We start from the raw sequence: 25,497 nt of genomic DNA, 5'->3' as shown, positions 1-25,497 counted from the left end.
CTTGTATTTATATAGTAGCCACCCTAGTGGGTGTGAAGTGGTGTCTCCTTGTGGTTTTGAATCACACTTCCCTGGTGACAAATGATGTTGAGCAGATCCACATGCACATTTTCTTTTTTTCTTTTTTTAAATATTTGTTTAGATTCTTTGCTCATTTTTTATTTATTTATTTTTTAAAAATATATTTTATTGATTTTACACAGAGAGGAATTGAGAGGGACAGAGAGTTAAAAACATCGATGAGAGAGAATCATTGATCAGTTGCCTCTTGCACACCCCCCACTGGGGATGTGCCCACAACCAAGGTACATGCCCTTGACCGGAATCGAACCTGGGACCTTTCGAACCCATTCCGCAGGCCGACGCTCTATCCACTGAGCCAAACTGGTCCCGGCTCTTTGCTCATTTTTTAATTAATGAGTTATAACAGTCATTTATACCTTCTGGATAAGTCCCTTTATCAGATATATGATTTGCAAACTTTTTCTCCCATTCTGTGGGCTGTCTTTTCATTTTCTTCATTGAATTCTTTGAAACACAAAAGTTTACATTGTTGCTATTCTGTTGGTGCTATATCTAACAAACTCTGGCCCAATCAATACAAGGTTATAAAAAATGCATACGCACATTCTTTTTCAAAGAGTTTTACATTTAGATCTATGATCAATTTTGAGTTAGATTTTATACATGGTATGATGTAAGGATCCAACTTCATTCTTTTCATATACACTTGTCCTGGCACTATTTATTGAAAATACTATTCTATATCCATTGAATGATCTTGGCACTCTTTAATGAAAATCAACTGGCTATAAACATATGAAATTATTACCGGACTCTCAATTCTCGTCTACTGATATATATGTCTATCTTATGCCAGTATCACATTATTTTTATTACTATAGCTCTGAAATAAGTTTTGAAATCAGGAAATTTAAGTCCTCCAACTTTATTCTTTTTCCAACATTGCTTTCGCTATTCTGGGTTCCTATGAATTTTAGGATCATCTTGTCAATACCTGCAAAAAAGGGAGCTAAAATTTTGATAGAAATTGTGTTAAATCTATAGACAGATTTGGGAGTACTGCCATCTTAACAATAGTAAGTCCTCCAACCACTGGATATTGGATGATTTCCATTTATTTTAGTATTCTTTCTTTTAATATTTTTAGTATACCCATATTGTACTTCTTTTGCTAAATTTAGCCTTAAGTATTGTATCCTTTTTGATGGTATTGTAAATGGAATTGTTCTTAATTTTATTTTGTTTGTTCATTGCTAGTATATAGAAATACTACTGATATTTGTATCATGATCTTATGCCCTGCATCTTTGCTGAAGCCCTAAGTCCACACATGTTAACATGCTCTGGAAGACCCTTCATGTTGGGCCCCAGCTCACCTCTTCAGAGCCATACTGACCAGCTTTTAGTTCCTGGGTGGTTCCATGCTTTTTCTTGCCTACAAGTCTTTGCCCATGCTACTTCCTATGACTAGAAGAGAGTATCCCCCTTTATCTGACTCATTTCCTCTTTTCCTTCAGTTCTCAGCCTAGACGTCACTCCTTCTGGCCCAGAGTAGGTGCCTCTCCCATGTTATCACAGGACACTCTGCATGTCTCCTTTTGAGCACTTCTCCCACTATATTGGAACTGATTATCTACTCATGTTCTGATCAGACTTTAAGGTATGTGAGTTCTATAGCCAGGTTCTTGCCCAGTGGTGGTATGTAACAGTATTCAATGAATATCTGTTAATTAGCAAGTTTACCAAAATCAACAGATTATCGAGATCAATCTCCTAGACTTTCCATTTGACCTGTTAATCCTATATTACTCATAACAAAATGGCTGGTGGATTTGGTGATAAATATGTTTTCATACATAAAAGAAAGCCCAAGACAATTTAATCCCAGGCCTTATAAGGATTTCTCTCACTATATAAGGTAAAATTGATTGAAAGTATAACCTCTGACAGCTGCTCAGTGATGCTTACTGACACAATTCAGTGGAATGTACATTTCCTCCTCTTCCCCTGCCCCCCCAAAAAGAAAAAAATTGTTTTACTCTTCTTCATTTTCTCTTTAGTGTATTTAATATATTCTTTATCTCCCTTATACACAAAGTTCTCAAATACTCTCTCTCTCTCTCTCTCTCTCTCTCTCTCTCTCTCTCTCCCTTACACACACACACACACACACACACACACACACACACACACCCCACTCATGGATATATAGTAAAACTGTCTCTTCAGAGAATCTCATTTAGCGCTCCTTCTTCTTGACTAACAAGAGGTAAAATGCAGTGAGTTAACTAGACTTTGGTTTTCTAGTTCTAAACAACCTTGGAATGGTCATATCTAGATCCATCACAGACTGGGGAAGCCAGCCTTAAAGGGTGTGAAGTCACCACAGAAGGTACGGCAAGCAGGCAGGACAACCTCCCTGGGGGTCCTAGGAAGATGTTCCCTGTCCCTGTCCCCATCCCACTGTTCCCAGAAGATACTAGTTTTCTCTCCTTCACCACATGGCTCTCATTTCCATTTCCATGTCTTTCCAGCCCATTCCCAATCTGTTAAATTGCCTGTATGTGTTTTCTAACTTTCCTATAATAAACATGTATTGCTCTTGTAATAAGAGAGGAAAAAGTTAGCTCTCTTTTGTAAGTACCAAGGAATGATCCCCTAAGAGTATATGACAAGCCATCTTATAAATCTAATTCAGCAAGAATTTGACATTTTAAGTGAGGTTTTTTTAAACTTAAAAATAAATAAAACTTGGATCGAGTTTACATTTACTTTTACAGTTCATTACCCCATCCCAGGCAAACTTAGAATGACTTCATGGGAAACAAAGAACTGTTTTGGTTTTCTAATTTGTCATATGCTATACATCTTTGAATCTGACAAGTTTTTAAATCACAAAGAATAAACTTATAACCTTCTTATTAAGCATCATAAATAATAGGAAACTTAGACTTGGCCTGCAAAGTGATTGATTTCCTTTCCATCTCCTCCTATTCCTTAAAGACACAGAAAAAAATGAGGTGCATTTGTCTGCATTCACTCCCCCAAGCCTTCTCCAACAGGATATGGCCATCCGCTGCTTGCTTTTTGTTCATTACTCGTAACAGGAAAACTTGCTTTCCTGCTTTCTCAATACCAAATGGGTTAGTCCAGCAAGGGAAAACATCCCCCTCAGAACCCACCCCAAGGCTACACAGAAAACAAGAGAAACAAAAGCCAATCCATTCTTTCTCCAAATATTCCTTTGGCAGACAGCCAAGGATAGCGCCAGCTCAGTGGTTTAATATCCTGTCGTTTTGAAGAAAAAGATAGAATTATGAAGTTGCCAGTCCCAGGTCCAGAATCTACTCTGCTGGTGATAATATTTGCTGAGTATCCTTCAGGACATCACCTTTCACAGAAAGAAAAATGGTTCATTGTCAGAGGAGTGATGATAGAATTTGGGCAAACGGAAAGGTACATGGATTAGAATCCAAGAGATCCAGGAAAACTATCAACAGAGGGAAACTTTCTTCATGATGAAAGAACTGTAAGGGTTTGAGAAACAAAAGAAAAGAATCTCCATGAAGGCTTGTGCGATATGTCTAGGCAGAGTCAACGTAGGAAAGCGCAGGAGCAAATCAAAGATGAAAGCAAGCTCGGGGCACACAACGATGTGATACCCTCGCATGTCTAGTGAGCCAGAACAACAGTCCTAGACCCCTGGCCAGTGGAGCTCAGTGGTTAGAGCATCAGCCCATGCACCAAAGGGTCACAAGTTTGATCCCCCATCTAAGGCATGTACCTTGGTGGTGGGCTCACTCCCCAACCCCAATCAGGACATGTACGGGAGACAAGTCCATGTATCTCTCTCACATTGATGTTTCTCTCTCTCTTTCTCCCTCCCATTCACTCTGAAAAGCAATGGGGAAAATATCCTCAGGTGAGGATTAAAAAAAAACCCACAAGCATTACTAGAGATGATCCAGAAACCCCTCCTCAGACCACAGGGAACCCCTTCCAGCCTAAAAAGTCTTTTCATCCGGGCAATTCAGTCGTTCCCCTTATCCACAGTTCAGCTTTCTTTCTGCAGTTTTGGTTACCCAATGAGGTCCAGAAATAGTAAATGGGAAAATTCCAGAGGTAAGCAATTCATAAGTTTTAAATTGTGCACCATAATGAGTAGAGTGATGAAATATTGCATTGTCCCACTCCACCTGCCTGGGATGTGACTCCTCCTCCTGCTAGTGTCTCCACGCTGTGTGTATACACTCATTTGTCACTGAGCAACCATCCAGTTTATCAGTCTCCTATCGTGGCATTGCCATGCTGTGTTCAAGTAACCCTTACTTCATTTAATGACTAGAGGCCTGGTGCACGTACTCGTGCACCAGTGGGGTGCCTTGGCCTGGCCTGCGGGGATCGGGTCGAAACTGGCACTCTGACATCCCCAGAGGGGTCCCAGATTGCGAGAGGGTGGTTCTTAGGTGATGCACCCCAGAATCAGGATCCCTCCTCTCTGGTTCCGGTGCATCACCCGAGAACTGTAGCTGCCAAGTCACCGCAGCTCGGCAGCTCCTGCATTGAACGTCTGCCCCTGGTGGTCATTGTGTGTCATAGCTACTGGTTGGACAGTTGGATGGTTGTTTCGTCTTTTATATATATATATAGATAGCCCCCAAGTGTAGTACTGCTGGAAATTTGGATATGCCAAAGAGAAGACATAAAGTGCTTCCTTTAAGTAAAAAGGTATGTATGTCTAAGAAACAACAGTATATAAGGTTCAGTATGTACCATCCATGGTTTCAGGCATCCACTGGAAGTCTTGGGATATCACCCACTGGTAAAGGGAACTACTATATATACATTCCTACCAAATGCTGAGGCTGGGCCTCACCTCAGTGTGGGCACCACGTGTCCAAACTGTCCTGCACCCACAACTCCCTCAAGTCACCAGACGCCATCTCACTAGGGCCTCCTTTCCCTTAGTTCCAGCTCCCCAAATCAACCACTTCAGAAAAGTTACCATCTCCTCAACCCTATAACAGGCCTTTTCTTTTTTTCTTTTTTTTCTTTTTCTTTTTTTTAATATATTTTATTGATTTTTTTACAGAAAGCAAGGGAGAGAGATAGAGAGCTACAAACATTGATGAGAGAGAAACATTCATCAGCTGCCTCCTGCCCACCCCGCACCGGGGATGTGCCTGCAACCAATGCACATGCCCTTGACCGGAATGGAACCAGGGATCCCTAAGTCCACAGACCGACACTCTATCTATTGAGCCAAACCGGTTTTGGCTATAACAGGCCTTTTCAAACTACTTGTGGTAAAGGTCCACTTCTTCCCACAATCTACTGAGGAGCAATACTTATATAAAATACAAAATAAGAACAACAACAACTAATAATAAATAAAGACATAAAATGTAAGTCCCAAATTTTTATTAGATTCAGCAAATTTAATCTTTCTCTCAAATTGTTAAAGATTTCTAAACCCTTATTCTCAATTTCTGTACGTATGTCATCATAGGTCAGTTATAAACAGTTCACAAACTCCTGTACATGGATTTTACGTTGTGTAGCACTACCATACGGCAAGAACTGGAGATTCAACACCTTCACATCTTCACTTCCTGCTGTGCTTCTCTACTCTGAAGGCTTCCACTAAGACCTGTAGATCTTCTCCCATTGGGGGCAATTCTCACTTATCCTCCTCCCTTTTTACTCATCATATTCCTTCACCAAATGGCTTTCTCCTGACCCTCACAAATGTCTTAGTCAAGGCTGGAAATAAAGACATGGGGATGAGTCATTGGAATAAAGGTAGTAGCTAAACTCTCTGGAAGATGGGAGGAGGGCAGCATCAGGTTCTCATTCTTCTGAGGGATGACTAGAGTAGGCAGCTGAATGGGAAAACGTGAAAGAGAAAGACATGAAAAAGTCATTATCATTATTACCATTGTCACCATACTGATTCATAATCTGACAATAATAACAGCATGTCAGTATCAAAAAAACACAGAATTTCAAAGAAGAGTGATCTGTGGTTTTAGGGACGCACTTTTCTATCTGTAATTTATCAATCCATGTTATGGCTTAGCTTGTACTTGACAATGTTAAAGAAGCTCACATCCAAAAATGAACTGGGGCTCCTATTGTACAAAGCAGTCACATTTATTTTCTCTTACCTAAAACAAGTACACTATAGAAATGTAACAAAATTAATTACCTAACTCTCTTATCTCTAAATAATTGTTTATGAACCTACTATTTAAAGGCTTCTTTAATTTTTCCCTTAAAAAGGAGAGAGAGGAAAATTCATCCTAGAAAATCGATATGAAGTCAGAGTGGCAGCCTTGCAGACAGTGGTGGAGAAAGCAGCTGATCGGGGCTTCAAGGTTATCTTAAAGAGGACTAGATAGTTTTTAAAGCTGCCTGCTCTACCCAAAACACTCTCTAAAAAAATGAAGGTCCCTAGCAACTCACTGCTAATCTTTCTCTGGTGGTGGTTTATAATAGGAGATGAGATTCTAATCTGTCTGCAATGGTTTATCTGAAAGCTGGAGACCAGATAAATTTACACTCCCCTCAAGGCCTGGTAACCAGGATGGGTGTTCTCAGATTTCTTTATCACCACCTTCCAGGTCTTGCAGGCCTGAAACCTAAGGCTATATTTAATACCTCCAGCTTTTCAATCTCACCTAGCCAGGAAACACCAACCTCACCAGGGTGTGGGAGGACAAACAGTTATTGATAAATCTTTATCAAATAAATAATCTAATTTAATCAGGTTCAAGTACCCATCCACGTTATCCCAAAATACTTCTTATGCATAACTTCTTTACTTCATGACCTCCTTATTAACTGCTGCCTAGACTATGGCAAGGGTTTTCTAAACAATATCTAAACACCCAGCTCTCTGCACCCATCAATGCCCCAGTCACTAGACTCCAACAACACAGTCACAGTCACCATATTCCCACAGCAAAGCTCTGAGTTAGGCGCCTTGCAGCTCAAAAACCGATAACAAGTCTGCTTTCAACTCAAAATGCCATCTCCTTCCTTAAACTGTTTCTGATTCCCTGGACAGAAAGCACTCTCTCTCCATAGTTCCCTTTAACACTTTACTTATAACTCTCCAATGACACTGTCTTCTATGTAAATGTGTATAAAGCTTATTTCTCAATATATATTACAAATGTACAGATGTATAATATAGATGTTCTCACATGTATAAAATTCATGTGCTTGCATATTTATTTGTCAATCAAATACTTGCTTGTTTCTTTTCCTACGGGACTATTAATATGCCCCACACATGTGTTTAATGGCAGGAAGTTAAAAAAAATATATATAAATATATATATATATATATATATATATATATATATATATATATATATATATATAACTGAAAACAGGGTAGTTCAGTTGGTTAGAGCATCATCCTGAAACACCAAAGTTGTGAGTTTGATATCCTATCAGGTTACATATAAGAATCAACCAATGAATGCATAAATAAGTGGATGGTCACATACAAGAATCAACCAATGAATGCATAAATAACAAATCGATGTATCTGTCTCTCACTCTCCCATCCAAGTACTAACCAGGCCCGACCCTGCTTAGCTTCCAAGATCAGACGAGATCGGGCACGTTCAGGGTGGTATGGCCGTAGACTGTCTCTCACTCTCAAATCAATAAATAAAAAGAGATAAAGCTAAACAAAAATCAAGCCTCAATCAAATACATGAACTTTTACATGAGAACCAGTTTTAGCATTTATGAATAAAGATGTTTCTTGGCAATTGAAAAGCAATGCTTTTCTAGAAGCAATGACCAGTACCTTGATTATGCTGTCATTAGCCTCCCTGCAATCAGCAGGATGCCACCTTGCTTATAAAAAACCCCATGCTAAGTATTCAGTACCTTTTGCATTCACTTTAAAAAAACCAGGCTATAGAACCATGCAAATCTGTGTTCCGTGGAGCTTAAAGTCACTGATAATTTTACATTAAAAAAAATGTAATTTCCTTTTCTCACACAGTTATTATAATCAATTCAGGTTATTTTTAAGTTGGAGTCCCACAAAAATCAGTTTCATTTTCTGTTCTGAAGAAATCAGAGGTTTTCTAGTTCTTGTACCCTCAAATATAGTATATAAAGAACTACAATAATATACCGCATATTATTTGATATAAGTTTAAAATGCTAGTATGATACTATGTTATTTAACATACATTTCATGTTACTTCTTGGGTTAATTAAGGACATAATTGAGATCTGAATCCCTGCAAAGTGGAGGGTCTCTGCACTAGGGTACATATTCTAGATGCCAAGAGAAATAAACCTTTTAAATGGCCAGTTTTTCCCTAACTAGCTTGAAAGTAAAGTACATCCATATAGTTAAAAATCTTAATTTTAGTTCTCTTTAGAATGCTATTAGCCACATTACCATGAAAATAAAAAGCTTTCCCTCCACCTTTCTAGACTATTCTTTATCTTCATTGCACTCTTATCACTGGCATCAGTTTCCTTTATCCCTATCCAATATCTTCATGAGAAAAACATTCTATCATTACTCCTACAGTGAACCTGCATATGGTTTCCTGGGTCTCATGGAAGCAGAGTAATAGATGTGGAGGTCCGGGTATGTTTCTACTTCCCAGAAAGCTGACTTTAGTCTCAGCACCCTCCTGTGAATTTGATCTGCACTGGTCACAACCTTCCTTCTTCCTTCAAGGATGCAAAAAGAACCAAGTGGTAGAGGACTTTCAAAGGGAAACCAACCCAAGAGCTCCCTAGGTCCCATTTATGCTCCTTTTTCCCTCTAGATTACATGCTCCTTGAAGACAAGGTCTAAGTCTTAACCAAATGTTTGTCCTTAGATATTAGAGTAAATGAATGACCAATGACAACTGGGAAGCTAGTAAATACTGAAACATGGAAGCTTTAAAACATTTCAATAATACTGCATTTTTATTGGTAACTAGAGGCCTGGTATATGAAATTCATGCACCGGCGGGAGGGGGGAAATGGGGGGTCCCCCTTAGCCCAGCCTGTACCCTCTCCAAACCAGGACCCCTCGGGGGATGTCCAACTGCCGGTTTAGGCCCAATTTAACTGGCTCCTAACCACTCACCTGCCTGCCTGTCTGATTGCCGCTAACCACTCTGCCTGCCAACCTGGTTGCCCCTAACTGCCCTCCCCTGCCTGCCTGGTCTCCCCTAACTGCCCTCCCCTGCTCGCCTGGTAGCCCCTAACTGCCCTCCCCTGCTCGCCTGGTTGCCCCTAACTGCCTCTACCTCGGCCCTCACCACCATGGCTTTGGCCAGAAGGATGTCCAGAAGATGGTCAGTCTAATTAGAATATTACCCTTTTGTTAGTAGAGATGTCACTGATAAGAATTCAAAACTGTCTCAAAACCTGCTAAGATCCTGCCTAAAGATAAACAAGAGAACACTGAGTCCTTAGAAGGCTCCCAAGCACCAGACCCTAGCCTGATAATGTAGAAGATCACAGGGAAGCTAGAGCAGAGAAGACTAGGCTGCATCTGGTCCCTACCCTCCCCTCTCAGAGGTCACTGCTGATGGAAAAGAGCTCCAGGGCAGTACCAGGCCCAGCTACAAACCAAAGGATTTGGTCAGAAAGAAGTAGCTTAAATCCACTCTGGGCTGGTCAGGGCCTCCCCCACTGGACAGGTGACACAACCCAGGCACCAGGCCAACACCACAACCGAGTAGGCATCACATGCAGAACCCAGTTCTCTTAACAGGAAATGTACTGCTCACTGGAATATGGTAGTAGTTTGTGGGGTAGGGCTAATTTGGGGCTTATTTCTCAGGGTAGAGGATAGCCAAACACCATGACTCCACATTGTGAAGATGGAAGTCAGCCTTCTGTATGACAATTTACTGAGACCATGGGAAAAGACATCTGTGATTACCTCAAGTTCTAAAAGCTGTTCTGAAACCTCCTTCCTCAAATAGAAGTCCCCATAAAATCAACACCAAAGGAGCCTATCCCCACCACCCCTCCAGTGAGGTCTCCAGAGCCCATAATCTTCAACCTCCTCCTCCCCAGCTTTGAAACCTGAAACCATGATATCTGACTTATAAATGTGACTGTCCTCAATTCAAGAAACCATCATCTACGATTAGTCATCGCTCCTCTCCCAGACTACCTCTTACACATTATGAACACCTCAACACCAGTGTGTTTACTCAAGTCTGCCCAATATATTAGCTATTTCAAGAAAAACTAGCACGATGCCAGGAACCTTTGCTCTCCCAGTTTTAAGAGGTTTAAGTTCCTTTTAAAATTTGATATATTCATTGGGTTTTTCACAAAATTACCTTCAAAAGAGTCAGTTGAGCACACACAGTCTTCAGTTGAAAGAAAGAAAAAAATTCATATAACAGCATTCTCTTAGAAGGTTTTCTTAAAATAATAAAGAAAATAAAAATGAATAAATGAACATATTAAAAGGCCTGGGAAGAAAAAAAGTTCACCTAACAGATTAAATATCCTGTAAGTTCTAGCTAGTATAACAGTTTACAAATGAATCTAATATACTATAAATATTATGGCACCTCTGCTATCACCATAGGAACTCTGCTTTCTACTTAAGAAAACAGCAATATGTTAAAATGACAGCTTAAATAAATTCTCTAAACAATCTTAGAAATGCAACTCTCTCTGTAATAATACAATTTGAACAAAATTGCCATTTATAGCAGAATATTTACTTTAGCCAAGGCAATGCAGCTTGCAAGGTAAAATCAAATAGATTAACAGTTTATTCTACCTTAAAGAATTTTAGGTTAATAGGCCTGGGAAGGTTTTCTCTCAAGCCACATAATTATTTTAACCAAAGTATACATAAAATCATGATTTTCCCATCCCTTAAATAACTTATTTGACTACTAAATTAATTCTTCCTTCTTCAATAAGTTTTTATTGAGATCTTTTTTTAGATTAATCCTATAATTCTCCTTTTTATTTCTTTCTCTCTTCCCATCTAATCCCCCTTAAATAGAACTACAGAATTCCTTTTTGGCTTGTGGGGAAATGTGTCAATTTCACCTACAAACTGGCCTAGGCCTAATGAAATATACAAGCAGGGAGGAGATTCATGGTGCAAATAGATGTTTCATAATCTGATATTATCTGATTACCATGGTCTGTAAAAATACTTGATGAAAAGTGCAAGTGTAAACACAGTCAATTCAATTATTTCCTGTGGTCAGTGGAAAATACATTGGACCAGGAGTCAGTAAACTAGATTTTGTTCTTGTCTGTAATACTAACTAGCTGTATGACCACAGACAAATTGAAGACTTTACTTCCTCATCTGCAAAATTAAAAAACTGAACCAAATGGCCTCTAAAGATAACTTTCACCTCTAAAAAGCATGATTTCATTTCCATGTCACAAACTTCTATCAACCCAGAGAATTCATGGTACTTTCCAGAAAAGTGCTTGAATTTCCAAGAAATTCAATTTTTAAATTATCTTTCAGACAATCCCAGCCATCCGAATGAGAAGGAAATGATAACTATTAGCCAGGTGATCTTAAGTGAGTTGAAAACCAGAAGAAAAAAAAAAAGAAAAGAAAAAAGAAAAAAGAAACTATCCATGTTTGACTAGATTTTCCAGAGGCTCAAGCAAGATTTTTTTATTTTTTTAATATATTTTGTTGATTTTTTTTTACAGAGAGGAAGGGAGAGGAATAGAGAGCTAGAAACATCAATGAGAGAGAAGCATCAACCAGCTGCCTCCTGCACACCCCCCACCAGGGATGTGCCTACAACCAAGGTACATGCCCTTGACCGGAATCGAACCTGGGACCCTTCAGTCCGCAGACTGACACTCTATCCACTGAGCCAAACCAGTTTTGGCTAAAGCAAAAGAATTTTTATAAAACTGTCAAATGCAAAGTTTCATTATTTCACATGGTCTTCCTTTCTCTATGAGCATTTAATGAGCAAGGCTCCTAACTAGCCGACAGTACTTTTGCAATCAAGGTGTGTGTGTGTGTGTGTGTGTGTGTGTGTGTGTGTGTCCCACACAGAAACACATTTGACATTAAGAAACACACCTAAGATGTACAAGTGTAATTTTCAAAAAGTACTAACATAAATGTCTTATATGACAAAATTTCCCTTCTATGTCAAGTTTTCTTTTTTCTTGATAGTTATTATCCATTCTCTTCTGTTAAAAGTAAAACAATCTGCCCTAACTGGTTTGGCTCAGTGGATAGAGTGTTGGCCTGCGGACTGAAGGGTCCCAGGTTCGATTCCAGTCAGGGGCATGTACCTTGGTTGCAGGCACATTTCCAGTGGGGGTTGTGCAAGAGGCAGCTGATCGATGTTTCTAACTATCCCTCTCTCTTCCTCTCTGTGAAAAACCAATTTTAAAAATATATTTTAAAAAATAAATAAATAAATAAAAGTAAAACAATCCTATATAATATCGATAAAATGCTAATATGCAAATTGTCCCCTTGACCGGGAGTTCAACTGGGAGTTCGACCAGAAGTTTGATCAGGGAGCAGGGCTGGCCGGCCAATCCCCTCCCCTTGGCCAGATGGCCCGGATCTGGGCGAGCTGGCCAGATTCCACGAATGCATGAATTCCTGCACCACGCCTCTAGTTAGAAAGTATTAGACTATGTAAGGAGAAATTATATGCCTATCCTTTCATGTATTCCCTTCCAACATTTTTCTTAGCACGTTATTTATTACACAATTGTGATTACACATATTTCCAAATACTAGGTGTCTTTTTCACCCAACATTATAATTGTTCCATGTCATAAAATTCTCTCGAAGCAGAACTTATAAAGGTTGAAAGGTATTCATAAATAACAAAAGCTGGCACTTCTTGGGTATTTACTGTGTGTCAGGCCCTTGTCTAAGTGCTTTATATGCATCTGCTCATGTAATCATCACCAAGATCTATGGGATAAGTGCTATTACAATTTTCATCTTCAGGGTGAAGAGCTTTCTCAGAAGAGCAAAGTTTAGAACCTCCTGAGAGCAAGTTCTTATCAACTCTATCCTATTGTCATTCCTAGCAAGAACATAACCCTTATTAACAGAAACTTGGTTATAGCACCATACTTTCTATGTTTTAGAATTCAGGAACTAAATATCTGATATTTAATGTACTCTTGCAACAAAAAAGAATAGTTTACTATAGCATCTGTAAAATCACAAAACTTTTTCATGAACAAAATACTGCTTATACTTTTTTTTTAAACATGAATCATTCTGTATATACTGTTAATAATTTTTTTAACTTGGCATGGTAAACGTCCTTCCTTAAAACATTACTATAACCAGATGACAGAAAATGTATTTTCTGTGAAGGCGATGTATTTTCTGAAAACAGAGTACAGTATGTGAATCTCTAAATACATAAAAGCTTGAGAATAAACTTCAGCTGGTCAAGGGAGACCCTCAGTAATTCAGACATCTGCTTTCAGATTAACATTCAATAAATGTCAATCTATAATAAATAAGTGGGTATGTCTCTAAACACATATACTGACCCAGCCAGCCTCCCAAGTAGACACACTCAAGCACTATCTTAATTGGATTATCCCTGCCAACTTCAAAGAAAAGAGTGGCAGGGAGATTCAAACAAACCATTTGGCATAACAGAATTCTGATCAGATAAGGGCCTTGCTACCAATTCACTGATAAGGACCCAAGAATTCCATGAGAGAAAAAGTGACAAAAATGTAAAAGAAATAAAAACAACTTCACTATCCAAGTAAGTGCTCCTTGATGGTTTGCAAACTTACGGTTTAAATGAATAAAAAGCAGCTCCAATTGTTTCTATTATTTGTATATTTGTTTTACTTGTAGTTTCCTCCCCCTCCCAAATTAATGAGTTACTAAATACCTAACAGAAGAGATAGATCAGTATTCTTTTACATACTGGAGCTCCAGAGAGCTGTGAAAACAAATAAAGGAAATTAACGTTACTCTGAGTCAAAATGTGTGGCTGTTTTCAAAAATTATGCAAAGATGCTGCAGATATATTGACAACCTGACCAGCCTTTTCTAAACTATTGCAAACACAAAGCCAGTGCCAAAGTGTTACATGGGAGAATACCACCAATTTATCAGGTGGCAATGAAAAATTAATGACATAATGGAACCTGTGCGTTAGGAAAATTAATCTGGCAGAGAGAGATGGGACTGAATGAAGTAAATAGAAACGGTGTGGAGGAGAGAAATTAGGGACATTGCGGAATCACAAAAGGATGAAAAATGGAAACACGTAAGGTAGAGTCTTCAGAATGCATTCATTCATCCACAAAATACTTATTGAGCCAGACACTAAAGAAATCGTGGTGAACAAACATTCCAATGGGGGAAATACACTCTGACACATGCACATACAAAGAAATATGTAAATGTGCTAAGTGCTACAAATAAAAAAAAGCAGGCAGGATATGTTTTGGTTTGAGTGGATAGGCAAGACCATGTTAGTACAGTTCCAAAGACCAAGAGGAATGGCCTGCCAGATGATGGGGCTGGTAAAGAGGTGATGATTACCCCAGGCAGAGGTAAGAGCTTCTGCCAAAAGCCTGAGACTGGGGTATGAGAGAGCCTCAACTCCAGAGCATGTTAAAGCTGGGCCAGTGAGCAATGACAGGGTGGTGCCCAATAAGGCGAACACCTTACTGTCCAAGGGAAGATGCTTCTACTCCAAGGGCAGTGGGAAACACCAGTGTATTTAAGGATTCAGAACTGAAGCCTTAAGGACAGAGTAAGAATGGCAGCAGAGACCAGATGGGCAACCCTATCCTCTACTACAGTGTTTCCCAAAGTGTGGTACGCATACCCCCAGGGGTACGGGAAAAGTTTGGTGGGGGTACGTGTTGCACCAGAGTTTGGTGGGGATATGCACTGCACCGTGCTTAGCTGCGCCTAATTCTACGTGCTCATGAGTACGAGGGGTACTCAGCGTTACGAAAATTATAGAAGGGGTACACATATGTCAAAAGTGTGGGAAACACTGCTCTACTACTACAATGACCAAAATGAGGGCAGAAGACAGAGGGGAGAGACTTACAGGTGGCAGCAGCCATGAGGGCTACTCACCAGAGAGTTCTCTCTCCTTCCAGGCATTCAGATGGGACTGTACTTCCCTCCCTTTGGCTAAAGTATGGCCATGAGACTTGCTTTAGCCAATGGCACATAAACAGAAGTGGAAACTAAGAGCTTATGGGGGAGTCCCCGCACTCTTTCCCTCAACAGGGAGGCAATATATTCAAGATGATGGTTCTTTCATCAACCCAGGATCCAGGACATCAACCCAGGAGTGGGCAGGAGGATGGGGGCAATAAAAGTTTTCTGTTATGAGCCACTGAGATTAGGAAGTCATCAATCCATACTGACTGATGCAGGAATGGAACATAATGGATGTAGTGATGATGGAATGAGGGAGGCAAGAGGAGATGAACAGAAGAGATAAAGGAGGAATTCGATATTCAAAGTTGGTGGCCATGAAAATGATGCAAGAATGCAAAAAGGTGGCTGGTTTGCGAATAAAAAGTGACAACTTGTGCTTCATAGATGCTGAAGGTAACAAACTGGTAGGACAGCCAACTAACTACACATCAGGCAGGTTAGCAGAAAACCAGATTTGAGCTGGGAGAAAAATCAGAACTGAGATAAAGATCTATTGGGTCGGCAGCTAAGTAATTGCGGATTTTTTAAAGAAAATCAAAGACAATTTTTTCATGGAACTAAATAACTTTATTCTTTAATGTATGGCCCATTTTGATCAATGACCTTTTGCCATCTTTCAGGCAGCATCATAATCCCACGTTCAAAAAACTTCTGTTTTTTATTAGCAAAAAACTGAATCAGGTACGATTTGACATCATCATCATTATTGAAATTTTTACCATTCAAGGAGTTTTGTAAAGATCGAAACAAAAAGTAATCAGATGGTGCAAGGTCAGGACTATATGGTGGATGTGGCAAAACATCCCAACAAAGCTCCATTAATTTTTGCCGAGTGACCAAAGATGTGTGTGGCCTTGCATTGTCATGATGGAATACAACACCTTTTCTATTTGTCAATTCGGGCCACTTTTCTTCAACTGCATTGTTTAATTTCATTAGTTGTTCAATGTAGACATCAGAATTGATCGTTCAGTTGGGTGGTAAGAGTTCAAAGTAGACAATTCCTTTGTAATCCCACCAAACTGATAACAAAACCTTCTTTTGATGAATATCAGCTTTTGATGTTGTTTGAGTTGTTTCACCTGGCCTGCTCCACGATCTTTTCCGCTTGATATTGTTGTAAACAACCCATTTTTCATCGCCAGTTATCAGTCGTTTTAAAAATGGATCATTTTCATTACGTTTCTTTAGCAAATCGCAGCTGCTAATGCGTTGCGTTAACTGTGATTCTTTCAGTTCGTGAGGAACCCATGTATCGAGTTTTTGAACATAGCCAAGTTGTTTTAAGTGATTTTCAATGCATGTATGTGATACATGAAGCTTCTCTGCAATCTCACGTGTTGTACTGTGACAGTCCGAATTGATTATTGCTTTGATTAGGGCGTCATCAACTTCAACTGGACGACCAGAGCGTCTTTCATCTTTGAGTGAAAAATCACCAGAACGAAATTTGGCAAACCAATTTTGACACTGCCGTTCTTTTAAGGCTTCGTCACCATAAACAGCACATAACTTTTTATGAGCTTGCGATGCGTTTTTCCCTTGCGGAAATAAAAAAGCAAAATATGACGAAAATGTTCCTTTTGATTTTCCATTTTTTAACGAACGCCAAACGAAAACTACAAAACAGATCAAAAAACTTTTTTTATTGATTAACAGCTGAATAGCCAACTATCAAATACAAAATGTGTTTTACATTTGTACTACGTCTGCAAACCTAAAAATTCAACTGAAGCCATATATGTGTGAAACCCGCAATTACTTAGTTGCCGACCCAATAGAAATTGCAATAAAGGTGTTCAGAGTGAAGGGAGGAGATTAAATTCTATGAACTATGGGTAAAGACCCTTTAGAAAAGCTCTTGGGTGGTAAGTGCAGCAGGGGGACAGAGTAAAGAAAACAAAAGAGGAAGGAAGACCACAGAAGGGGATGGAGGAGTACTGGCCAGTATCAAGTGCTGCAGACATTCTGAAGACAAATTACAGGAGGACTGGTAGCCAACTTACACGAAGGACAGGAGCCAGGATGCAGGGTTGCAACTGAAGACCATACAGTGGTTAGTAACAAAGAGTTCATAGAACCCAGGCAGCCAGGTCCAAGTCCTGGTCTTCCATTACGGTAAGGAAAGAATTTTCTTAAGTCATTATTCTTCTAAAACAAAATTTAATGGTATCACAAATGGCCCACATTCCACAATTTTTTTTGCAGTTAGTCAGCATTTTACATTTCTGCCCAAAAGAGTCAGCACGGTGACATTTCACGCTAGTCCTTAAGAGACATCCCCATAAATATAAGTTCTGGGCCAAAGAATAGGAGCTACTCCAAGTTCTTGATACATATAGGTCCACTGCAAAAAGGTTATATCATTCACCATCTTATAATATATAGGAGATAGGAGTCACATTAAAAAAAAAAAAAAACTATGCGAATGGGTACCCTGGAGTTGTGGAATGGTGTAGCCTTGCAAATAAGTGTGCCCAGTTTACCATGCTTGCAAATACCTTTTCTATCTTTGCAAATTTTCAAATTACCAGGCTAAATGGCACTTTATTTTAATTAATGTTTCTTTAATTATTAGCAAGACTGGACTTCTTTCTAGCTCTTTATTGGCTAATTGTATTCCTTTCTTCAAGGAACTGCCTTATTAATGCCCTTTCCCATCTTTCTACTGGATTATGTTTTTTTTAATTAATTTTCAAGAACTCTATATAATTTTAGAAACTTAATACTACGACTGAGATATAGATATAATAAACAGAGTACAAATACTGTTTCTAAGCCTATTGTTTAACTTTTACATTTATGGTTCTTGTGACATACAGAACAGAGGTTTGTTTACATGCGAAGGCAGTAGGCACAGAGATTAAGAGCACACAGTGTGAAGCCACAGTGCCCAGGTTCAAGACCCAGCCCCTCCACTTACAGCTGTGTGACCTTAGGGTGACTTACCTTCCCATGTATAAAGCCTTGACACATATTCTGTGACATAGCAAGTACTCAATTAATGCTGGCTCCAGATATATTTAGTCAAGATCCGTTTTCCTTTATTAGCATAATACAAGCTTACATTTGTTGAGCACTTACTAATAAGCTCTTCACATGCATTACTTTATTTAATCTTTTTTTTTTTTTTTAACTCTCTAAGATAATACCTAACAATCCCAATTCTCAAATGAACAAACTAAGGCTTAGTTGAAGTAACTCGATCAGAGGTCTTCGCTCATCAGTGGCACCTCCCAAGGCCCAGGACAAACTGGTCTTTTCCCCCTTCATTTCATACTTTAAAAATCCTTCTTCACCCTTACATGATTATGCACCCGTGATTTATGCTGTTCCTGTTATTTGTTTTATATGTAATTGTTACCTTTAGTTATAATTTATTTCAGTAGGTGATTTAAGGATGGAGCTCCAACACTATTGTTGTGCAACATCATTTACTGAATGGTCCACCCACTATATTTGACCCCTCCCATGACACCCCCTAAATGCTTACACACAGAGGTATTTCTGGGTTTTCTCTTCCACACCACAGACCCCTATCCTGTCCTTGGGCCTGCATGATACAAAACTATCACATATACCCCAAGATTACACTTAGGGGAAGATCACTCTAAGAAGCATATGTTCATACGGTGGTTTGAACCTCTTTCCTAAAATAGATTTCACAAGAATAAGAAAGAAATACTTTATGATGTGTTCTCAGCTTATCATAGAAATTGCTCCCAAAATTGGCAACTGTTATTTCTCAAAACTTCTCTCCCTCTTTCCTAAAACTTGCCCCTCTTTGCCCAAGCTGCTTTCCTTGCCTTTTGCCTACATGGACATTCTAAGCATTATCTCAGTCCCTCATGCTTTTCGAGGAGGGGAGGGTAAGGGGGGTCCTTCTTAGGTCTGTATCTTCCAGGTACAGTCCTTTCCCTATACACCAGTTCAGTCATTTCATCTCCCTCAATTTTCGGAAGCAAACACTTGACCCTTTAAATTTGCTCCTTTGTGCTATTATCCATCTTTTTATAGATGACTGACCTTTCCACCTGTTTAGATCATACACCCTACAGGGCAAGGGCCTGCTCTAACAAAGCAGCATATCTTTAGCACCCAGCAAAGAATCCTAGCACAAAGCAGGCACTCAATAAATGTGGATAGAGATTTCACAATCCCTTCCTTCCCTTTTCAAATCCAAGGCCCTCCCATCTCCTAGTATTCAAAAAGCCTAGAAACCAAAGAAATAGAACCTGTTGTTGATTATCTAGTTGGAGATGGGCCTCCACCCTGCTTCCTCTATTTTCGGATATTTCTGTTTGTCAGGACTCCACCAGAGGGTGGAGAAAGACACTGAGGTGAAGCTCAGGCCAGTCCAGCTGCTGATTTACTAACATATCTGATTTAAAACTACAGCCAAAATGAGGTTTTATGTTACCAGAGCATTTCAAAGAACACCACCAGGGTCTCACATTACCTCAGATAATACTGGAATCTTGAGCTGACTGAGCTGGGAGGGTGAGGAAGGCCCCAGCACATACTCTGAGAGATGACCATTCCACACCTTCCGTCCATCCCCTCCGGTAACACAAAGGAAAACTTAGTAATGACCTGACTTGGTTTCATTTCGTTTTGTTTCATTCCATTCCACATGGTTGGATCCCGGCAGGGGCTTGCCATGGAAGGAGAGTCTGAAACTGAACATACTGAGATAAGATCGGTAAGGAAGCCGGCTCCCAGATGACTTGGGCATCAATACCCAAGTGCATACAGTCGGCAAACCAACGAGAAGAGCTGTGTCACAATACTTAAACCTTTCAGAGAAAGGATATTTTTAGGCTTGGAGAAGTATACTGTTAGATCTAGGCCACTCTGATGCTATCTTTAATACAGTGAGAGACCCAAGGTAAAATGTCTTTAGGTCCAATTTTAAATCCTGGATTGTTAAGATTCTTCTTTCATTACCCAAAATCCTAAGTTACCCTTCCTGCAGTAAATTATTACTGGAATGTTACTAGTAGTACATCTTCCACTCTTAAAATATATATATATATATATATATATATATATATATATATATATATATATATATATACTATTTATTTTTTACAAAGAGGAAGGGATATATATATATATATATATATATATATATATATTCTATTTATTTTTTACAAAGAGGAAGGGAGAAGGAGAGCTAGAAACATCGATGAGAGAGAAACATCGACCAGCTGCCTCCTGCACACCCCCTACCGGGGATGTGCCCGCAACCAAGGTACATGCCCTTGACCAGAATCATCGAACCTGGGACCTTTCAGTCTGCAGGCTAATGCTCTACCACTGAGCCAAACCAGTTTCCGCACATCTTCCACTCTTATAGAAGCAGCCTGTTAGTGGGGAAAGGAACTCTAGAAACAATCCTGCAAAGCCCTGCTTAATAGAAGAGGAGCCCTGAGGCTCAGAGAAGTGAAGCAACAGCACAAGGTGACTTAAATAACTGGAAGAATACATGCTATCTTTAATACAGTGAGAGACCCAAGGTAAAATGTCTTTAAGTCCAAAAGCAATCACAGCTCAACTCTGCTGTGGGAATTATTTCTAGCTTTTCTATACACACACTAAGAGCTTCACCTATATTGTCCTTCCAATATTTAATCTCCCAATAGCCCTATAATTTAAGTACAATACTATCTCCACTCTAAAGATGAGAAAACTGAGCACAAGGTTAAGTTATATGCCTAACATGGCATAGCTGCTAACAGGTAGAGCTGGGATTACAACCCAGGAGCTGTGTCTCCAGAGGCCATGCTCTGAATTACCCAACCTCCAGGATTAAAACCCAGGACTCTTAACCCCACCGAAGGTTCACTCCATTATAAATCATTCTAAGGCTCACAAAAGAATAAACCACATTTGAAAAGGCCTGCAAACCATGTTGAAAGAAAGAAAGAAAGAAAGAAAGAAAGAAAGAAAGAAAGAAAGAAAGAAAGACAACAGTTGAAACAAGTCTGCCAAATCTTTTTTTTTAAATACATTTTTATTGATTTCAGAGAGGAAGGGAGAGAGAGAGAAGCATCAATGTTGAGAATCATTGATCACCAGCTTCTGCCCACCCCCTACTGCAGATTGAGCCCACAACCCGAGTATGTGTCCTAACCAGGAATCGAATCATGGCCTCCTGGTTCATAGGTCTATGCTCAACCAATGACCCAGCTGGCAAATCTTGGTAATTATTGAATCTGGGTGACGGAACATGAGGGTTCATTATACTATTCTTACCACTTTTTATTTTCAAATAAGTTCATGTAAAACCATTTTTAAAGGTTCACAACCTAAACATATAAAAAAATAAGCAATGAGGCAATGAAAATTTTATGAGCACATCTCACTTTTACATTTTAAAGTCTGTTTGTTAAAAGGCAGCCCTTATAACCCACTGAGCTATTTGATTTTGTTGTTTCTGAACTCACTACCAGCCACTCATCAATACTAGAAGCATGGGAAGAGCTAGTTAAATCAATATCCTGTTCGTTTTCCCTCTTAGTCCATCTGCAAAACTGCTTTATTAGTCAGCTAGTTAAGAATATTTAATGAGTGATTATTATGCTGGAGGCATTGTATTAGCGCTGACACAAGACAGAGCAGAGTAATATTTCCATCCAAGTATAGATCAATGGACCACAGGATTCCAAAGCCTGGCTCGGCTGTGTCCTGCTTCCTGCATGGATCAGAGTTACTGTCTTAGATCCGAGCATAGCTGAGCCAGAACCTGTGCGGCAGATGCAACAGCTGTGGCTTCCTGGCAGACACTGGGGAGTAGCAAGAGGGAGGCAGAGTACCTGGCAGTGGGGGAAGGGAAGTGAGGTTTAAGGTAATTTTTAGTATCGTTAAGCTACCCTAAATTCCTCCTTCTGCAAAGCAGAACCATTGCAATGCATTTCCCTTTCAGGGGGAGTCTTTATTATTATTATTATTATTATTATTATTATTATCATTATTATTAAGGTATTATATGTGTACATATCTTACCAGTGCCCTCCCCCCTCTCCCGTACATACCCTCCCTCCCCAGAGTTTTGCGTCCATTGGTTATGCTTATATACATGCATACAGTCCTTCGGTTGATCTCTTATTTCCCCCAGATCTCCCTACCCTCCCCGCTGTAATTTGACAGTCTGTTTGTTGCTTTATTGTCTCTGTATCTATCTTTTTGTTCATCAGTTTATAATGTTCTATATTATCCATAAATGAGTGAGAACATGTGGTATTTTTCTTTTCATTGACTGGCTTATTTCACTCAGCATGATGTTCTCCAATTCCATCCAGGTTGCTGCAAATTCCCTTTCAGGGGGAGTCTTGCACTCACCAGAATAGGCCCACCAACTTTTCTGCATTTTTACATTTGTTTCATCAGACCAGTGATCACAGATAAACAACCCTAGGGATTGAGACAACAGCCAAGCTTCTGGCTGTTCATGCCTGAGGGTATCCAGGGAAAACATATATTATTAAAAGTGTCATAAAGTAACATAGTAGAAGTATGCCACACACAGGTATGAGCAACTAAGTCACTATCAGTAGGCCATCCTTCAAAAGCAAGATCAGATATTCAAGGACTGTCGGACATCAATAATTAGCAGTGTTGTATCTCTGTTGGCACTTCTGTGCTCAGCCTAATGGCTTATTAAACTAACACGCCTCTTCAATCCTGGCCTCCAGCACTTTGAAAATTACGGCACAGTCATGTTTTATTTACTCTTCTCTTGCCTCAGGTCCCTGATGAGGACAGTAGCCCCAGTTTAAAAAACTAAGTCTCGTGTGAAAACAGAAAAGGTGCCACAGATGTTTGTGGGCTTTATCCTTAACAAATGCATGTGGCTGACGTTGAGAAGACGCAGACATCCTACTTAAAAGCCAGAGCAACATAAATTAGTTCGGATTATGGATGAGATGCCAGGTTATGGTCTTTTGCCAACTCCTGCTCTGCTCCTTACCATCAGCAGATCAACTTCAGTAAAACATTAAAAAAAAAAAAAAAACCTGTTTATTATGGAACAAATTGGAGTTTGCAGAATCTGGAGTGAGTTGGCAGCACTGGCAATTGAGAGAAAAATCAAACCAAGCATGCTGAATTTGGATATCAGCGGAACTTCATCTCCAATCTCCACAAACTTCATCCATGCCATCCTGTGTCTGCCCAGGAAAGTGATCTATCTGCCATCAAAAAGATGCCTCAGCCCCTGTGTTCAGGAACCTGGCACTCCATCCTGACAATACCCCCCCTCCCACACACACACACACACACACACACACACACACACACACACACGGTGCCACCAAGTCCAGAGAATCACTTCCAAGGCCCATCTTTTTGCATTGTTCCAACACAAACAAGTGGCCCGCCCACAAACAAGCCCCTTTTAAGAAAACCAACAAAAGTGACAAGGCAAGGTGCTACTAAAAGTTCCCAGCTGCCCCGGAGAGCACATTGCTGCTCAAACGTCGTCGCTCCTCTCCGGAACCCTGCAAGTGATCAGGCACACTGCGTTTCCAGATACAGCAGGACCAGCCCTGCCTGTGGAAGTTGATCTAAAACTTCATCCCCCTCACATCCACAGGCCTGTTCGCTAAAGACCTTCTGCTACAACCAGATTAAAATCTCTCGGAGCTGCTTGCTTCCCTTGCTTCCAATCCCCAAACTTCGTAGTCATTTACACGAAACTGAAATTACCAAGGGTTCCCATCACGCGCCCTAACCCTTCCTAAGAAGAGGCCAAACATCAGGATCCCGGCTAGAAGAAGGGGATGGAGGAAAGGATGAAGCACCCCTTTCCCTACTGGAGTTCGGCCCATCCAAAGGGTCCGCAGGGCCATCTCCAACCCTGGGTTGCGCACTGGGAAAGAAAGCCCCCATCTCCACGGCCTTGCGTCCCTCCAGGCTGCAGGTGCCAAGGAGAAAGTGGGCTGTGGGAGGGCTTGGGGGCTGCGGGAAGAGAGTGATTTCCCAGGTGGCAGAGGAGGTAAACTGGAGAAGGGGGGAGGCTGTGGAGAGGGGAGTGGCGATCTCACCCCCAGAGAAGGGACAGCAGTGGGAGGGGACCCCCGGACACAGGGTCGGGTCTGGAAGTTACCGCCCCTCCAGTAACTCCAGTTACTGTCCCTTCTCCCCTGTCCAACGCCCCCGCCCCCCTTTCCCACCACATCTCACATCTTCATCTCTCAGACCCAGCAGGGTCGGCTCCTCCACCTGGGCCGGACCAACCAAGAGGAGCGTGGAGGGGATCGCCGCCCGCCCCCCTCCCCGGACCCCCGGTGCCCTCGCCCCGCACTCACCAGCACCACCGAGCCGCGCACCACCTCCGACACGCTCTGCCGCAGCTCGGCCGCCGTGCCCGGCTTGCTCAGCGCCCGGGTGAACTTCCGAGTCTCCGCCGAGGCGGGGAGCAGCGACTGCTGCGACATCCTCGCCGCCGCCGCGCCGCCTCCCGGGGTCCGGCCGGGCCGCGCCGCCGCCAGGTGCGCCCGGGGCGCCCCGCCCGCCCGTCCGCCCGAGGCTCCCAGCGCCGCTGCCGCCTCCCCCGCCGCCGCCGCGCGTCCCGGGGCGCAGCCCTGGCCGCGCCCTCCGAGCCCCGTCACGCTCCGAGGCGCCCCCCTCGGCGGCGTCCGCAGCCCCCCGCGTCCGCAGCGGCGCCCGAGCTGGCGAGGGGTGACCGTGCCTGTGGCCGCGGCGGCTGCGGCTCCCCCATGCCACCGGCCTCCCTCCGCGGCCGCTCGCCGGGCCGCCTCCTCGGGGCGGGGTGTCCGGCGCGGCGCGGGGCGGGGCGCGCGGAGGAGGGGCCGGCGCCTCGGTCGGGTCGGGCGGGCCCCGCGGGGCAGTGCAGCCCGCAAGGCAGGGCGCGGGGGGAGCGAGGCTGCCGGACTCAGGGAGCGAGCCCTGCGGGGCCCCTGGCGAGACAGGTGGGGACCTCATCTCGGGGGGGGGGGGGGGGGGGGAAGAGCGCCTCCTTTCGGGTCCGATGCTCCCCCAAGCCTCACGCCCGACTGCCCCAGGCAAGGGCCGCACGCGCTGGAAGAGGGCGAAGACTCGGGAGCTGGCGCCTGCACCCTGGGACTCTGGGATCCCTGCCCGTGGAGCCCACCCCCACTCCCCTCTCTCATCCCCAGCATCCTGGGGACTCCAGTCACCCTCAGGGTCCGGGGGGTGGGGGGCACCACGCCCCCCTGTGGGCCTAGGGCTTGGGGGCTCGGAAGTTGCAGGAAAGTGGCCTTTTTGCAGCACCAAGGGATCACTGGGCCGTCCAAAGCCGT

General features: G+C 41.8%; 1 protein-coding gene across 5 annotated transcripts in view; it reads right to left on the bottom strand.

The window, feature by feature from the left end:
• The window catches only part of DOCK9 (dedicator of cytokinesis 9), a 248,544-nt gene extending 223,552 nt beyond the window's left edge, over window positions 1-24,992 (bottom strand). For 4 of the 5 annotated variants that reach the window (XM_084880234.1, XM_084880236.1, XM_084880241.1 and 1 more), the window contains exon 1: window positions 24,523-24,992. In XM_084880234.1, the coding sequence (XP_084736360.1) occupies window positions 24,523-24,651 (129 nt within the window). In that variant the 5' untranslated portion in view covers window positions 24,652-24,992. The remainder of the gene's footprint in view (window positions 1-24,522) is intronic. The other variant, XM_084880246.1, reaches the window with a different exon arrangement.
• Window positions 24,993-25,497: the final 505 nt, after the last annotated feature.

Source organism: Pipistrellus hanaki, assembly GCF_964339955.1.
Source record: "Pipistrellus hanaki genome assembly, chromosome: 3".
Lineage (NCBI taxonomy): Eukaryota > Metazoa > Chordata > Mammalia > Chiroptera > Vespertilionidae > Pipistrellus > Pipistrellus hanaki.
This window is presented reverse-complemented; position numbering and strand designations above follow the sequence as displayed.